This window comes from Lampris incognitus, chromosome 15, assembly GCF_029633865.1.
Source record: "Lampris incognitus isolate fLamInc1 chromosome 15, fLamInc1.hap2, whole genome shotgun sequence".
Lineage (NCBI taxonomy): Eukaryota > Metazoa > Chordata > Actinopteri > Lampriformes > Lampridae > Lampris > Lampris incognitus.
In genome coordinates, this window is record NC_079225.1 from 49,850,280 (window position 1) to 49,869,301 (window position 19,022).

Below are 19,022 nucleotides of genomic sequence, written 5' to 3' on the forward strand. Positions count from 1 at the left end.
CGTTGGTGACCCGGGCCTCGACCGATCCGGTATGGAAACCTGATTTATGATCCGCATATCTGATTTGGCAAAGGTTTTATGCCGGATGCCCTCCCTGATGCAGCCCTCCCCATTTATCCGGGCTTGGGACCGGCACTAAGAATGCACTGGCTTGTGCATCCTCAGTGGTTGGGTCGTTAACAATACCTCCTGCCCTCCTCTTTTCTTGAACGTCATATAGAACATAATTAATGTACATAATACAGAACAAATATCACATCAAAGTTATGTAACATGAACACAGGAGTGTATAGGAATGTACATTTAAACATCATATAGAACATAATTAATGTACATAATACAGAACAAATATCACATCACAGTTATGTAAAATGAACACAGGAGTGTATAGGACTGTACATTTAAACATCATATAGAACATTAATGTACATAATACAGAAGAAATATCACGTCAAAGTCATGTAGCATGTGAACACAGGAGTGTATAGGAATATACATTTAAACATCATATAGAACATAAATAATGTACATAATACAGAACAAATATCACATCACAGTTATGTAATGTGAACACAGGAGTGCATAGGAATATAAATTTAAACATAGAACATACATAATGTACATAATACAGAACAAATATCACATTACAGTTATGTAACGTGAACACAGGAGTGTATAGGAATATACATTTAAACATCCTATAGAATATACATAGTGTACATAAAACAGAACAAATATCACATCAAAGTTATGTAACACGTGAACACAGGAGCGTATAGGAATATGTTTAAACATAATGTAGAACACACGTAATGTACATAATACAGAACAAATATCACATCAGAGTTACGTAACATGAACACAGGAGTGTTTAGGAATATACATTTAAACATCATATAGAACATACATAATGTACATAGTACAGAACAAATATCACATCAAAGTTATGTAACGTGAACACAGGCGTGTTTTGGAATATACATTTAAACATCATGTAGAACATACATAATGTACATAATACAGAACAAACAACACATCAAAGTTATGTAACATTCTAACACGAGTGTATAGGAATGTACATTTAAACATCATATAGAACATAAATAATGCACATAATACAGAAGAAATATCACGTCAATGTCATGTAGCATGTGAGCACAGGAGTATATAGGAATATACATTTAAACATCATATAGAACATAAATAATGTACATAATACAGAACAAATAACACATCAAAGTTATGTAACATGCGAACACAGGAGTGCATAGGAATATACATTTAAACATCCTATAGAACATAAATAATGTACATAATACCAAACAAATAACACATCAAAGTTATATAACACGTGAACACAGGAATGTATAGGAATATACATTTAAACATCATATTGAACATACATTATGTACATAATACAGAACAAATAACACATCAAAGTTATGTAACATGCTAACACGAGTGTATAGGAATGTACATTTAAACATAATATACAACATAAATAATGTACACTACCGTTCAAAAGTTTGGGATCAACCAAACAATTTTGTGTTTTCCATGAAAAGTCACACTTATTCACCACCATATGTTGTGAAATGAATAGAAAATAGAGTCAAGACATTGACAAGGTTAGAAATAATGATTTGTATTTGAAATAAGATTTTTTTTACATCAAACTTTGCTTTCGTCAAAGAATCCTCCATTTGCAGCAATTACAGCATTGCAGACCTTTGGCATTCTAGCTGTTAATTTGTTGAGGTAATCTGGAGAAATTGCACCCCACGCTTCCAGAAGCAGCTCCCACAAGTTGGATTGGTTGGATGGGCACTTCTTTGAGCAGATTGAGTTTCTGGAGCATCACATTTGTGGGGTCAATTAAACGCTCAAAATGGCCAGAAAAAGAGAACTTTCATCTGAAACTCGACAGTCTATTCTTGTTCTTAGAAATGAAGGCTATTCCATGCGAGAAATTGCTAAGAAATTGAAGATTTCCTACACCGGTGTGTACTACTCCCTTCAGAGGACAGCACAAACAGGCTCTAACCAGAGTAGAAAAAGAAGTGGGAGGCCGCGTTGCACAACTGAGCAAGAAGATAAGTACATTAGAGTCTCTAGTTTGAGAAACAGACGCCTCACAGGTCCCCAACTGGCATCTTCATTAAATAGTACCTGTTAGAGCCTGTTTGTGCCCAAACACGAAATTGTTTGGGTGATCCCAAACTTTTGAACGGTAGTGTACATAATACAGAACAAATATCACATCAGAGTGTTACGGCTCGCCCACCCCGCGCTGTGGCCCGCCCACCCCGCGCCGGCATCCAATCAGCTCGTCAGGGCCGGGCTTAGCCGTCAGGGCCGGGCTTAAGTTTGGTGGCCTCCCACGCGCCCGTTGTCAGTTCATGTTGTAACCTCCTCGCAGTAGCGGCTACTCTTCCCCCACGGTCCTTTTCTCTCCGAACTCACCCCAGCCCTTGGTTTTTGTTTTCCCTTGCAAAGTTTCCCCGTGGAAGTATCCTGCCGTGTTCCCGTTTTGGATTACCCGTGGGTTTTTCCCCTTGGACTTTCCGTTTTTCTTGTCGCTCATTGCGTTCCTGTGTTTGACTATTTGTACGCGTAAGGAATAAAGTACGCCAGTTTTCGGCTAACCCCATCTCTGTCTGGTGTCATGCGCTTGGGGTCTTCCACAAACCCTAACAGTACGAACTGACCATGACGACCCCAGCCGACACAGAGAGCGTACCGGCCAGCCCGCTTCGAGCGGCTCTCATCGGACAGATCCAACTGACTAACTCCCACACCCAGCAGCTAGAGGTGGCCTCCGCCGCGGTGAGAGATCCTCAGACTCGGGTCCAGCCCCTCCAGGCCTGTGTGGGTAACCTAACGAGCCAGCAGGCGGCGTTGGCGAGCCAACAAGCAGAGATCCTGTGGCAGTTGCAAACCATCACGGCGGCTTTCACTATCCAGCCGCCGGGCTAGCCTGCCCCAGGAGTCGTGGGTAACCCACCCCCTGGGCCCACTGCCCTGGTTAACCCTGTGGGGCTCAACCTAGTTCCCCGGGAGCCCTGCCTCTCCAGCCCACGACCATTTGATGGCGACTTTGAGACCTGTGCCACGTTCATCATGCAGTGTGAGCTGGTCTTCCTGCACCAACCCAGCATGTTCACGTCTGATGCTGCCCGGGTCGCTTACGTGACCAACCTGCTCACAGGCCGAGCAGCTCAGTGGGCCACTGCTTCCTGGTCATGAAGGCCTGTTTCTGCCTCACCTACGAGGCCTTTGAGGCGGAACTATGGAAGGTTTTCCACCATCCAGTCGGTGGCCAGGACCCTGGTGCTCGGCTGAGCAGTATCCAGCAGGGCAGTGGCAGTGTCACAGACTACTCGGTGGAGTTCAGGCTGGCCGCAGCTGAGAGCGGCTGGAACGACCAGTCACTTCGGGTCACCTTCCGGAGGAGTCTCAGCGAGGCTGTCAAGGACCAGCTAGCCATCCGGGAGGAGCCCACCTCCCTCGAGGACCTGATCAAGCTCGCCATCCGCATCGACGGACGCCTCCGGGAGAGGAGACGTGAGCGAGCCCTGCGTGGATCCCCGTCCATTCCCCAGTTGTCCAGCACTCCTAACAGGACCCCTACTCCTGCTCGCCCCACATTCCCTGTGGCCGTTCCCCCCCCCCCACCCCAGACCACGACGGGGGAGGAACCTATGCAGCTGGGGCGCACGTGCCTTAGTCCGGCCGAACGGGAGGCCCGGTTCAAGTCGGGTCAATGCCTCTACTATGGCCAGAAGGGACATCTGATCAGCGGCTGCCCCACTCGGCCAAAAGACTAGGCTCACTGGGGCCCCGGGAGATCCTAGTGAGCCGCCTTTCCTGTTCCCGCCGTCCTGCCCCACAGAACCATCTAGTTAGCGTTACCCTGGCCTGGGCTGACCAGCGGCTCACGGTGGGTGCACTCCTCGACTCGGGGGCTGATGAGTGTTTCCTGGACTCAGAGTTTGCTGCCCAGGCTAACATCCCGCTAGAGACGCTGGAGAAGCCCATGGAGGCCTTCGCGCTGGACGAGCGCTGCCTGGCCAGCGTCACCCAACGCACCCACCCTGTCTCTCTCACCATAGCAGGTAACCATATGGAGAGACTTCGGTTCTACATCATCCAGTCCCCGTTAGTCCCTGTGATCCTAGGGCGCCCCTGGTTCGTGCAGCATGAGCCACACATTGCCTGGGCCTCCGGTACCATCATGGAGTGGAGCTCCTCCTGTCATGCCCAATGTCTCCAGGCTGCTCCCACCCCATCCCCCCGACGTGCCCCTAGTGCCCCGCCTCCCTACCTCTCCTCTGTTCCCCCTGAGTACCATGAGTTAGGTGAGGTTTTCAGCAAGACCCGGGCCCAATCTCTTCCTCCTCATCGGCCTTATGACTGTGCTATCGACCTCCACTTTGGGGCACCCCTTCCCAGCAGTCGTCTGTACAGTCTGACCATCCCCGAGAAGGCTGCGATGGACAAGTACATCTCCGAGTCCTTGGCAGCGGGGCTCATTCGGCCCCTAATATTTGAACTCATACACCCTCGTCACCTCTACCCCTTGCATCTTCACCATTCCACTGTCCTCCCTCTCATTCAGGCATATGAATTCCATCTTGCTCCTACTGACCTTCATTCCTCTTCTTTCCAGTGCATACCTCCACCTCTCCAGGCTCTCCTCAACCTGCACCCTATTCTCACTACAGATCACAATGTCATCCGCGACATCATAGTCCACGGAGACTCCTGCCTGATCTCATCTGTCAGCCTGTCCATCACCATTGCAAGCAAACAAGAAAGGGCTCAGAGCCGATCCTTGATGTAATCCTACCTCCACCTTGAACCCATCCTTCATTCCAACCGCACACCTCACCACTGTTACACTTCCCTCATACATATCTGTACCATCCTATGAGTCCAATGTGTCCCGTATTGAAAATGGAACCGCCACTCCCAGACACACTGTGAACAATACACGGCCAAAATATAAAGCTATCATGACTATTTTAAAGTTTCATAAATTTAAAATGTCTTACCGTTTCATGTAATTCAAGTCCCCATTCAAATTCGCTCACAGCGTCCCCCTGCAGAACTCTGGAATTTTTCCCTCGCTCTCTGGGCTGCGGCCAGTCCCCTCTCGCTGCGACCCACTCTCTGCTGCCATCCCAACAGCTCACAAAGCCTTGTTTCCCGGCTGCTCTCTCCATTGGCTGTCTCTAACTCCTCCATGGCGAATCTGCATCTCTTCAGCACCCACTGCACCTCCTGTGCACTGTTGTATGTTCGAGCCTCTGTATTCCAGTGGATCCGCATAGTCCTGTATGGTGTTTGAAAGCAAATCCCCCTCTCCTTTAGGGCTTTCTTTATCCTGTTGTATTCCTTGTACTTCTTGACTATCTCAGTCGCATAATCATGGTCAAAGTAGAGAGCCCTGTTGCCCTGCTGGATTTTTCCCTTTTTCCAAGCTTCTCTCAACACCATCTCCTTGTTTGTGAACTCCTGGAAGTTGATAATGATGGGTCTCGTTGGGGCTTCGGGGCAGTGTTTTTACACAGGGGACCGATGTCCCTGCTGTATTTTCAGATCCAGGTCCTGCGGTAATGGCAGCTCGCTTCTAAGAAGTTTCATAATAAACTGTGGTCCCGAGTTTCCCTCCTGTCCCTCTGCCACTCCGAAGATGCGTATGTTGTTCCTCCTGGACCGGGACTCTTAAGTCCGTTAGTTTTTGCTGCAGGGCTCTTTGTTGTTCCAGGCAGATGCAGAGCATGTCGGTCGCCACTTCAGCCCAGCCTTCCACCTGCTCCACTCAGGTCTGCATTGCAAGGTTATCGAGTTTGCTGCTGAGTTCTTGTCTCAAGTGGTTAATATCCTGTCTCAGGCAGTCATTGTGTCCCTTGAGTTCCGTTTTTAACTCTTTTATCATCGTAATTACATCTTTGGGGCCTGTGCTCGTTCCTCAGGACATTGGCAGCTTCACTACATTTGTTAGCATGCTCTGTGTCGGCATTGCTAACTTTCACCTTCGGGGCCGAGGCGCTTTTATCTTGAGTTTTTGGCATGCTTCCCTCTCTTTTAGTCCTGGGTACGACGTTAAACTGCAACCGTTGGGTCGTCGGCAACTAAACCGGCACCCCCACTTCAACCTTTGGGTTGTTGTGAGGAGGGTGTGTGGACACCCAGCAGGACTCAAAACAAAACCTGTCAAAGGGCAGATGAGTTCCTCAGTGAACCAACAGCCATCCATACCTGGAGAGGAGATAGGGACCACCAGGTACTCCCCCTACTGAAACACAATTATGACTCAACCTGTTGAGGCATCAGCTGTGCTCCTACGACCTCAAAAAAGGTTATGGAACTGATGATGATGATTTCCTCTCTTTTGTGGCCTTTGGTGATTCTTCTCCCACTCATCTATCCCTTACGCTGGTAAATATCAAGTTAACAAGTTATTTGGTGGGAAATTTGCGATTGATCTGGGAGCGCGCTTTCACTATGCATCTGACTACTCGATCGGCACACCGGAAGTCCCCAATATCAACTTCTTTAATTGTTGTATGGGCTTCACAGCAAAATTCAGGCAGCTTCGTCAGGCCAAAGAGGAAGCCTACAGGAGTGGAGCTGGGATCCGGTACAACAAAGCCAGAAATACACTCACAAAAGAGATCAGAGTGGCAAAAAGTTGCTGCTCTGAAAAGCTGAAAAACAGATTTTCTGCCAACGACCCATCATCAGTCTGGAGCGGTTTGAAAGACATGACCAACTACACCCTACACTGCAGGAAACCATCAACTGGCTCACAATCCAAGTGGGTTTTACTGCAAGTTTGAAAAGCAAACTTTCACACCCCTCACCCTCTTTGGCCACTCCACACAACCAACTGCACTCCCTGCCAGCCACTCTCCCCTCCCCGCCGAACCCCCACCTGCACTCAGGATCTGTGTGAGGATCTGTGCCAGCTCTTCAAGAGACATAAGACCAGAAAAGCACCGGGCCCGGATGGCGTGTCACTTTCCTGTCTTAAAGCCTGTGCTGACCAGCTGGCCCTCATTGTCACACTGATCTTCAACAGATCACTGCAGCTGTGTGAAGTCCCCTCCCTCTTCAAGAGCTCCACTATCATCCCAGTCCCCAAGAAATGTTTGTTGTCATGAAGTTGTTCGAGAGACTGGTGTTGGCCCACCTGAAGGAACTAACAGGCCCACTACTCGACCACCCGCGGTTTGCCTACTGAGCAAACAGGTCAGTGGAGGATGCAGTCACCATGGGATTGCACTACATCTTCCAACACCTTGACTCCCCAGGGACATATGCAGTGGTCCTGTTTGTGGACTTCAGCTCAGTGTTCAACATCATTGTCCCAGATATCCTCCATCCGGCTCACTGTACCAGCCCCCATCTGGTGGTGGTGGTTAGGCTGAGGAAAGTCGCATCCAGCAGCCAGCGCCCGGACAATCAGCACTGCCCGCCCACCCGGGATGTGTGCTCTCCCATCTACTCTTCTCTCTCTACACAAATGACTGAACCCCATGTTACGGACTAGTCGAGTCTAGGGGTTAAGGGTTAAACACGCAATACTAGTCCTAACCCGGAGTGTGTAGAAAAGATGGAAATGCGGGAAGAATCAAGAAGAAGGACTGATTTCCAAGACAAGAGAAATGGCGGAGGTGGGCTAGCTTACCGAGGTAGCAGGCTAGCCGTTAGCAGGTCCCTTCGACAAGGCCTTGACCGCGTGGGTCTCAGCTTCCATAAGTGGCGGACACCGTCTTGGTATTTTAGTTCAGTTTAGGCTGATGGTGGATGGATCCTCAAAAATAAAAGAAAGTTGTTTTTCTTCAAAGTCCTTCAAAGCTGGAATGGTATGAACCTGTACCGCGTTTTCAAAGTGGCGCATCCTGAGGCGTTTATGCAATGTCCCGCCATTAACTAACTCCAGGAGATGCACCCACACCTCACAGTGACGTCCTCTTATAAACCCAGCTTAACCACACCTCCAATCATTTCTCAATGAATACCAGTCCAAGCAAGTAAGAAAAGAAGAGGGAAAAGGGCAGCTATAACCCCTATCACTTCTAACATTCCTCCCCCTTACAAAAAACCCAAAACATCTTGTTTCAACCTATTTGTTTTTTTCTTTTTGTTTTATGCTTTTTATATTAATTATTTTCTTGTTTCTTAAAACAAGAACAAGAACAACAAGACTATGTACAATTATAATCTAATCCGTTTTTTTTTTACTCCACTGATTCAAGTGCATTACTATCAACAATGCACTGGCAAACTTTTCAAAAATACCCAAAACATATGTTCATCCCCTTGACGGGGTGTCCGCAATAACATTTTCTCTGCCTGGCAAATGCACTACCGTCAGGTTATATGGTTGTAAAATTAAACTCCAGCGGAACACTCTCTGACTGGATGTTTTGAACTTTGACAGGAACGTAAGTGGGTTGTGATTATTGAGGACTACCAGATCAGCTCCAGCACTAGAGATGTACACCTCAAAGTGTTGGACTGCTAGGACAAGAGCCATGGCCTCCTTCTCAATGGTGGAATATCATCTCTGAAGGCGATTCAGTTTCTTAGAGAAATATGCAACAGGCCTGTCTATTCCTGACCCAGCAGTCTGTAGCAGCACCGCCCCTACTCCAACATCACAAGAATCCACTGCAAGCTTGAATGGGACAGAGAAGTCTGGAGCAACCAGCACCAGTTCACTAGCTAGAATAGCTTTAACCATTTCCAGCACTGTCTGACAATCCGCTGACCAGCTAAACTCAACTCCCTTCTTCTTAAAATTTTATTTCTGATTTTTCCCTTTTTTTCTCCCAATTTAGTGGCCAATCGATCCCTATTTTAGTTCAAACACCCACCCTCGTACTGCATGCATTCGCCAACTGCATCTCTCCGGCCGGCAGTCTCGAAGGAGACCGCCTCCCCACTTTCGTGACAAGGCGACTCCAGGCCGAACCACTGTTTCTTCCGACACACACAGAGACGCATTCACGTGACGAACACAAGCCGACTCCGCCCCCCTCCCGAAGACAGCGTTTGCCAATGATTGCTGCTTCATCGAGTCCGGCCATAGTCGGATCTGACGAGACCGGGGCGCGAACCCCAGTCCCCAGTGGGCAACTGCATCGACACAAAGCCGATGCTTAGACCGCTACACCACCGCGGACCTTCAACTCCCTTCTTCAACAGGTTTGTGAGTGGTGTTGTCACAACTGTGACATTGGGAACAAACCGCCTATAAAAACCACACATGCCCAAAAGGCGCATTCGGAACAGGCAGGTCCAAAATGGCTTGCACCTTGGCAATCCTTGGTCTCACTGAACCTTGACTCACCTGGTGCCCCAAATATGTGACTTGCCCCTTTCCAATCTTGCCCACAACCTGACAAGCACGACAGCTACGACAGTATGAAACCACATCTTTATGCATTTTGGGCCAGTGGAAATGTCTACCGAGTTTCTCTTGAGTTTTACGGATGCCTAAATGACTTGCTAAGGATACTTCCTGGGCTAAATGCAGGACCTCCTTCCTGAAACTCTCAGGCAACACAATTTGAGCCATAACGGTCCACGGTTCATCCGCAGGCTGATCATGAGGCTGCCATTTCCTCAAAAAGATTCCATCTTGGAGAAAGAAACCTTCATCCACAGCCTTCATGTCCTCAGCATTATCAGCCATCTGTTTTAATCGAGCTACTGAAGGATCTTTTCCTTGCTCTGATATAAGCGCTTCCTGAGTAAACTGGGAGCAGGGGGACACCTCAGCTAGTCTAATAATAAAGGTATCAGCCAGTTCGTCCTGCTCACTGGAATTTCCCTTTTCATCAGCCAGAGCCTGAGCACGTGTCACCACACATGCCGTAAACACCTCCGGATGATCTTTCTCTAAAGCCATGGTCTCAGGGACCTCACAAGGTGTCTCACTCACAACAGGTGTCACACAAACCTGAGTACCAGCCAAATCATTGCCCAACACAAAGGCAACTCCTTCAGTCGGCAAGGAAGGAACAATATCCACCACTACCGGTCCATTTACAATGTTAGATGCCAGAAATACTTTGTACAGAGGGGCACTTACAAAACCACCTCCTACCCCCTTCACTGGGGTAGAATCTTTTAAATAGGTGGCAGGCAGTAGATCTATGACACCCTGAACCATTAAGGACGGTGTGGCACCTGTGTCCCTCAAAATTGATATAGGGACCATTTCGCCATCAGGTGCACCAGAGCCTGCTCCTTTTAACACAAAACCTTCAAACCCCTTCGCTACTGGGCAGGAAGGTAGGTTCAAACTGTCCACTTCACAGGAACCGATCTGAGTCTGGGCACTAATCAATCCCACAATTTTCCCATTTCCATTTTTCCTTTTGAGACTGGGACAGCTGTATTTTATATGGCCAGGTTTTCTGCAATAATGGCAGATGACATCTTTGTGGAAAAAGTCTTCTCATATCTTTTCCCTGGCCCTGGAAACTGAACAGAGGTGGGAGTAGATTCTGTCATGACTGCCTCACCAGGCCTGTCAGTTGCAGCCTGCCTCCTATCCTGTCTGCCAAACTTTCCTTTCCATGGCATTTCTCTGTGAGTTAACTCATAAGAATCTGCTGCCATAGCAGTTTTCTTAACCCAGTAATGCCCATCTCATTTAGATGTATCTCCAAATGCCAGGGTAAACTGGTTTTGAAATGCTCCACAAGCATAAGTTGCCGCAACTATTGAAAGGTGTGAGTGTTAGTGCTTGCTAACCACCTGTCAAACACAACCTCCCGTTGTCTAGACAAATCAAGGAAAGTTTCACTTGATTTTCGCTGCAAAGACCTGAACTTCTGTCGGTAGGCTTCTGGCACCACCTCATAGGCTGCCAGAACCACCTTCCTCACAGTATCAGTGTCTCTGCTGTCAGAAGCATCTAAGGCAGCATACGCTTCCTGGGCTCTGCCTTCAAGCACACTCTGGATAAGCAACGTCCACCTACCCTCAGGCCATTCTAGCTCTTTGGCAATTTTCTCAAAAGCATAAAAAAAAATCAATTCCAGTTGTACTTGATTCAATTTTTTTTGGATAACCATGAGCTGGATGAATGAGAACATTCACAGACATCAAAAAAAGAGCCCACATCATCTCGGTTAAATTTTGGCATGAGTCTCAAACAGCTGGAAACATCAAAACAAGCTTCGTGCTTACATTGTAAGTCAATGTTATTCATTTTAAGCTTCTCTTGCTCTAATGTCAGTCACTCCACCCCCCCCCCTCTTGCTGTACTCTTTCATGTATGTGATCTTTTAGGTGTAACACTGAAATCAGGGTCCACACAGTCTATGGCTTTTTAGTCTCTGGAGTGACATCTACCTCACAATATTGAGCTACTGCAAGCAAATCTTCCTTTTTAAGCTTATGCAACTCATTGCGCCCAAAATCACTCCCACAAAACTCCTCTACATTGAATGTTGCCATGGTTGTTATCAAATTCTCTCAAAAAATTAGGCTAACCAAAAGAGACAAGACTCACAAAATTACCTCTAAGGTAACTATTACCAAATAGCCTTACCGACAAAACATATAACGTGCAACAAGAGGTAGCCCATAAATCGATATATTCCCAGAAATTGATATGAACAGACCACACAGAGTTCTCATGAAGTTACTCGAAGATCCAAAACCGATACCCTGCAGTACACACCATCAAAACACCTGCCACCATTAGCCAAGTAGTGATCAGCTAACAAACCAAACCAACCTGTTATCAACCTGTAGACCTACATCCCCGTTTTTAACCTCAACACACACGATAAATGCATTCATTAACTTCCCATCTAGCTAGCTTAGTTTTACATACATACGCAGCCATCTGTTTTAAGTGAGAGGTTAGCACCGTGCAGCTATCCTGCATGTAGCTGTATGTCCGTGGCCTACTTCTAAAACTAACAATATACGGCTTTTCTCGAGCTGAATCCATCTCAATTGTGCCTCTTCTCACAAACAGAATGCTTGGATATAACTCGCTACTGACGTCTAATTGCTAACCGTCTTGGTATTTTAGTTCAGTTTAGGTTGATGGTGGATGGATCCTCAAAAATAAAAGAAAATTGTTTTTCTTCAAAGTCCTTCAAAGCTGGAATGGTGTGAACCTGTACCGCGTTTTCAAAGTGGCGTATCCTGAGGCGTTTATGCAGCCTCTCGCCATTAACTAACCCCAGGAGATGCACGTGTACCTCACAGTGACGTCCTTTTATAAACTGCTTAACCACACCTCTAATCATTTCTCAATGAAAACTAGTCCAAGTAAGTAAGAAAAGAAGAGAGAAAAAGGCAGCTATAACCCCTATCAATTCAAACACTCAGGTGACCCATCTGTTAAACTCCTGAAGTTTGTGGATGGCACAACCATCATTGGCCTTATCCGGGATGGTGATGAGTCTGCAAATAGACAGGAGGTTAATCAGCTGGCCCTCTGGTGCGGCCATAACAACCTGGAGCTGAATGCACTCAAAACAGTGGAGATGACAGTGGACTTCAGGAGGAGCCCCCCAACACTGCCCCCTCACCATAGTCAAGAGAATGGTGTCTGCAGTGAAAATTTACAGATTTCTGGATTTCACAATCTCCCAGGTCCTAAGGTGGGCATCCAACATAGACACAATCAGCAAAAAGACCCAGCAGAGGATGCACTTTCTCCACCAGCTCAAGAAATACAGCCTGCCTCAGGAACTGTTGATTCAGTTCTACACTGCAGTAATCAGTGGGGAACCCTCTGGTCCTTCAAAGTATTCAGTGAATACCCAAGAAAAAATATTGAAAGAATTTTTATCTCATCTCATCTTCAGCCGCTTTTCTGGGGTTGGGTCGTGGTGGCAGCAACCTAAATGGGGCACTCCAGACGTCCCTCTCCCCAGCAACGCCCTCCAGCTCCTCCTTGGGGATCCCAAGGTGTTCCCAGGCCAGATCGGACATGTAGTCCCTCCAGTGAGCTCTCGGTCTACCCCGGGGTCTCCTCCCAGTTGGCCGTGCCCGGTAAACCTCCAAAGGAAGGCGCCCAGGAGGCATCCTAATCAGATGCCCGAACCATCTCAACTGGCTCCTTTCGATGTGAAGGAGCAGTGGCTCTACTGCAAGCTCCCTCCAGATGTCCGAGCTCCTCACCCTATCTCTAAGGCTGAGCCCAGACACCCTACGGAGGGAACTCATTTCAGCCGCTTGTATCCGCGATCTCACCCTTTCGGTCACTACCCAAAGCTCATGACCATAGGTGAGGATTGGAACGAAGATTGACTGGTAAATTGAGAGCTTTGCCTTCTGGCTCAGCTCCTTCTTCGCCACAATGGTCTGGTACAACGTCCGCATTCCTGCTGATGCTGCACCAATCTGCCTGTCAATCTCCCACTCCATCCTACCCTCACTCGTGAACAAGACCCCAAGATACTTGAACTCATTCACTTGGGGCAACAACTCATCCCCAACCCGGAGAGAACAATCCACCATTTTCCGGTAGAGAACCATGGCCTCAGAGTTGGAGGTGCTGACTTTCATCCCAGCCATTTCACACTCAGCTGCAAACCGCCCCAGTGCGCGCCGGAGGTCGTGTTCTGATGAAGCCAACAAAACCACATCATCTGAGAAAAACAGATGCAATTCTGAGGTTCCCAAAACAGACACACTCCTCGCCTTGGCTGCATCTTGAAATCCTGTCCATGAATATCACAAACAGAATCGGAGACAAGGGACAACCATGGCGGAGTCCGACACCCACCGAAAACGTGTTTGACTTTGTGCCAAGAATGCGGACACAGCTCTCACTTTGGTTATACAAGGACTGGATGGCTTGTAGCAACTGCCCCGGTACCCCATACTCCCGCAGTACCCCCCACAGAGTGCCACAGGGTACACGGTCGTAAGCCTTCTTCAAGTCCACAAGACACATGTAGACTGGCTAGTCTACATGTGTCTTGTGTCAGACTGGCTAGTCGGTCAGAGCCTCCTTTCGAGCACCCTAGAGTAGACTTTCCCAGGGAGGCTGAGCAATGTGATGCCCCGATAATTGGAGCACACCCTCCGGTCCCCCTTTTTGAATATGGGAACCACCACCCCAGTCTGCCACTCCACAGGTACTGTCCCTGACCTCCACGTGATACTGAAGAGGCGTGTCAACCAAAACAGCCCAACAATGTCCAGAGCCTTTAGCATCTCAGGGCGAATCTCATCCACACCCAGCGCCTTGCCACCGAGGAGCTTTTCAACTATCTCAGAGACCTCTGCTAGGGATGTGGGTGGGGCTTCCCCTGAGTCTTCAGACTCTATCTACCCCACTGAGGACATGTTAGTCGGGTTCAGGAGCTCCTCAAAACATTCTTTCCATCACCTGACCACATTCCCAGTCCGGGTCAACAGTTCCCTTCCCCGGCTGAACACAGCCTGAGTCGAACCCTGCTTCCCCTTCCTGAGTCGCCAGATGGTTTGCCAGAACCCCCTTGAGGCCAACCGAAAGTCCTCCTCCATAGCCTCGCCGAACTCCTCCAACACCCAAGTTTTTGCTTTCACAACCACCGAAGTGGCTGCCCTTCTGGCCTCATGGTACCTGTCTGCTGCTTCAGGAGACCCCTGGGCCAACCAAATCTGAAAGGCCTCCTTCTTCAGCCTGACGGCTTCCCTCACCACCAGTGTCCACCAGCGGGTTCTTGGGTTGCCACCTCGACAGGCACCGATGACCTTTTGACCACAGCTCCTACCTGCCGCATCTACAATAGAATACAGAATACAGAATAGCAAGAATACAAAAATTCCGGAAGAATTTTTGTATTCTAATAAATATTTTTTAATTATTTTTATTCACTGAAATAATAGTAATAATTTCTAGATCATTATTATAAACTTGGACTAATATGTCTTGGCAAACAGTGAGTTAAGATAATGAAACAGGAAATTAACCAATCACAATTTTTCTTCTGATGGTATCTGGGTGAATCAGTGGCTCCTCCGTGCCAGGACCTTCGGTAGCTGTAACCGAATGCCTGTGTGATTCAAGTCAATGTGGGCACGAGTTTGATTGTGACAGCTGTCTTAGCCAATCATATTTTGTTGAGTTGTGGGTGGGACAATATCCTGACATCTTCCGGGTATTCGTGAATTTGATAAGTGACCAGCGAAAGTAGTCAGTGAGCGAGCAAGGGCAAAACACAACGACAACGAAGGATTTAGATAGCAGCAAAATGGCGGGAGCTACTGAAGGAGAAGACGGTGGTTAAGAGTGAGGTTAAATAGTGAGGACCTAGAAATTCCACATTTAGTGATGTTTTCTTTTAAGTAGTTATGAAGTAAATGTACACACTCGTGCAGTGAAAGGATTGAAGGAAGATTTATTGATGCAGTACTATACTGATTGAATTCAGGATTATTCTAATGGTAAATGAAGAAGTGAAAAATGTGTTTTATTTGACTAGAAATAAAGTTGTAACTAGCTTATATATTTGTGTTTTATTGTGGCTATTATGGGTTTTTGAATCGAAAAAAAGCTAATATTGGAATACAGAAAACGAAGTACAGAAAGGAAAAAAAATTATTTTGTATATCGTTAAATAAAGATTCCGCTTCCGGTGTGAGAAGGTGGTTGCGCGAATTCACGTTTTGCAGCGGCCTCACCCAGTACCATGTGTAGTAGTGTGATGTTGTTGTGCTGTATTATGAACAGGGCATGGTACTGTATGTACCTCTTTATGTACCATACACATGCAGTGTCTTTGTCCGCGTCTGCGTCTGAAGTTTTGTCTTCGTTTGATGGCTGGGAGAGCGGGGCAGGCTAAGCTAACTGCTAGGCCATGTAGACCGCCAGCTCCGATAACACCGAGGGCGGTCTGGCGACGGCCTCACCTGGCATTGACTGTGGTGTTTTTGATGTCGTCATGAGGAGTGCGGGGAGGTGTGTCGAGGGTATCTGGCTGGGAAAGTTTGGTCTACTTCATCCGGTGGGCCGGGGGACCACGGCCCCTGCCTGGAGCTGCACTCGTGGAGGAAACGCCAAGGGTTCCGAGACTGGCAGTTCCGACAGTCATCCTGGCAGCGTTCGTTCCCTTGAACAGTGATTTTTTGTTTAGTTTGGATGCATGTGTTAGTTTGGGTATGTGTGTTCTTGTAGTTTTTGGATGTGTTTTTGTCTTTGTGTTGCACTGCTGTGGGGCTGAGGGAAATGGCATGTTCATTTCATGTGCACAAGTGCATGAAGTGAAACGACAAATAAAGTGGTCCTGATTCCTGATTCCTGATTTTGCTGAGCGGAGCTGCATTGAACTGAAAGTTGCAGGTTCCATGGCCTCTGGTGTCATTCAGCCTTGTTTATCTTGGCTTCTTTGGTGATCAGTGCATGGAATCTTGACTGAAGTTTACATCAGCTTTCATGTCATTCACCGCTTGAAAAAGAAACTCAGTTTTTTTCAGAGCTTGGATACCCATGGTGTTTTCTCCAGTAGTTTTTTCTAAGCCATCCATCTGCACATGCATTCATCTGGTTGCTCAGCAGCCTCGCCATATTGTCCTGTGTATCAGCGAGTGTTGGCTCCGTCATCCCCATCCTGCTGGGAACAACAGGTTTACTGGGAGTCGAAGTCGGCAGCTCAGTTAGATCAGATTTGACATATAAGTAGTTTTACAATATGCATGATGCTGTACGTCAGCCCCAGAACCACCTGTTCATCCACTGAAAACATGCTGCTGTCTGTAAGATTTCTCCATTTCTTCTTCGAGTCATACATCAGTGGTGTTGTTTCTTCAGGTTTGTAGTCGAGTCGTTGGAATATAATTAAACAGATTTAAAGTAGTATTTGTCAATGAAACTGAATCAACTTCTTTTAAAAGCCTTGTTCTGCTCTACCACGGTTTTCACAATTTGCAAGATCATTTTAATGGGAAATTGCATATTTATATCATCAGCACTGGTTGCCGTCTTGATCAACCCTGCCCTCCTCCTCCTCCTCCTCCTCCTCCTCCTCCTCCTCACCACTGTCTTTAAATCATAAAATAACCCCTGCCATCATCTTCCTCTTCCTCCACAGACCCCTGCCTTTACTTCATAAAACAACCCCTGCCGCCATCTTCCTCCTCCTTGGACCCCTGCCTGGACATCAACACATTTTTTTTTAATCTTCCTCCTTCTCAGACCCCTGCTTGTATATCATAAAAAAACCCTGCCGTCATCTTTCTCCTCCTCAGACCCCTGCCTGTACGTCATTAAAAAAACCAACTCTATAATCTTCCTCCTCCTCAGACCCCTGCCTGTACATGATTAAAAAAAAACCTCTATAATCTTCCTCCTCCTCCTCAGACCCCTGCCTGTACATAATAAAAAAAACTATAATCTGCCTCCTCAGACCCCTGCCTGTACGTCATTAAAAAAAAACTATAATCTCCCTCCTCCTCAGACCCCTGCCTGTACGTCATTAAAAAAACAAAAACAACTCTATAATCTCCTCCTCCTCCTCAGACCCCTGCCTGTATGTCATAAAAAAAACCCCAACTCTATAATCTTCCTCCTCCTCCTCAGACCCCTGTCTGTACGTCATTAAAAATGTTTTTAATCTTCCTCCTCCTCCACAGACCCCTGCCTGTATATCCCCCGCTTCGCCCACATGTTAGAGTTTGGGGAGAAAACTCATGAGGTGTCCATGACAGCGCTGCGCCTTCTCCAGAGGATGAAGAGGGACTGGATGCACACCGGCCGGCGGCCCTCCGGGCTCTGTGGCGCCGGTAATCGTTTTTGTTAAAGACAGCATAGATGGATAGATTGATAGGTATTGTTCTGTTAAAAGACAGTGTGGATAAATGTACGTTTCAATCGTGAATCCTTCGCTTCAGCTGGAAACCAACTGAGAGAGAGTAGCACCACTCCCATCTTTCCTTTTCTGTCCTTCTCTCTTCCTTTCTTTATGTTCCTCCACTCATATCCTGCAGCTCTCCTGGTGGCAGCTCGGATGCATGAGTTTCGGCGGACAGTAAAGGATGTGATTGGTGTCGTGAAGGTTTGCCAGGCCACTCTGAGGAAGAGGTTGGTTCCTTTCTTTCTGACCTCTAAAGTGTGTCCTCGTTGCACAAATGTTATGCCCCTTTTCCACTACATGGTACCAGCTCAACTCAACTCAACTTTTTTGTTTTCCGTTACTGAAAAGTACCGGAATTTTGGTAAATGTTACCACTTTTCTGGTAACACCTTTGTCAAGGTTCGAAAAAAGCTGGAGCAGGTACCAAAATCAATGCCAACCAGATACACTAAGGGGTACTGTTACGGCAATGGAAAACCACACTGTGGACCAGCTACACTGAGGGAGTACTGTTATGGTAATGGAAAACCACACTGCAGACCAGCTCCACTGAGGGGGTACTGTTATGTAATGGAAAACCACATTGCAGACCAGCTCCACTGAGGGATACTGTTACGGTAATGGAAAACCAAACTGCAGACCAGCTACACTGAGGGGTACTGTTACGTGATGGAAAACCACACTGCAGACCAGCTACACCGAGGGGTACTGTTACGTGATGGAAAACCACATTGCAGACCAGCTACACTGAGGGGTACTGTTACAATAATGGAAAACCACACTGCAGACCAGCTACACTGAGGGGTACTGTTACGGTAATGGAAAACCGCACTGCAGACCAGCTACACTGAGGGGGTACTGTTACGGTAATGGAAAACCACACTACAGACCAGCTACACTGAGGGGTACTGTTACGGTAATGGAAAACCACACTACAGCTATACTGAGGGGTACTGTTACGGTAATGGAAAACCACACTACAGACCAGCTATACTGAGGGGGTACTGTTATGGTAATGGCAAACCACACTACAGACGAGCTACACTGAGGGGGTACTGTTACGGTAATGGAACCACACTACGGACCAGCTACACTGAGGGGGTACTGTTACGGTAATGGAAAACCACACTACAGACGAGCTACACTGAGGGGGTACTGTTACGGTAATGGAAAACCACACTGCAGACCAGC

General features: G+C 47.3%; 1 protein-coding gene across 1 annotated transcript in view; it reads left to right on the forward strand.

Annotated features, from left to right (window-relative positions):
• brf1b (BRF1 RNA polymerase III transcription initiation factor subunit b) overlaps positions 1-19,022 on the forward strand; it is a 134,623-nt gene that overhangs the window by 26,482 nt on the left and 89,119 nt on the right. The window contains exons 7-8 of the mRNA XM_056294464.1: positions 17,611-17,760; positions 17,965-18,058. Coding sequence (XP_056150439.1) covers positions 17,611-17,760; positions 17,965-18,058 — 244 coding nt within the window. The remainder of the gene's footprint in view (positions 1-17,610; positions 17,761-17,964; positions 18,059-19,022) is intronic.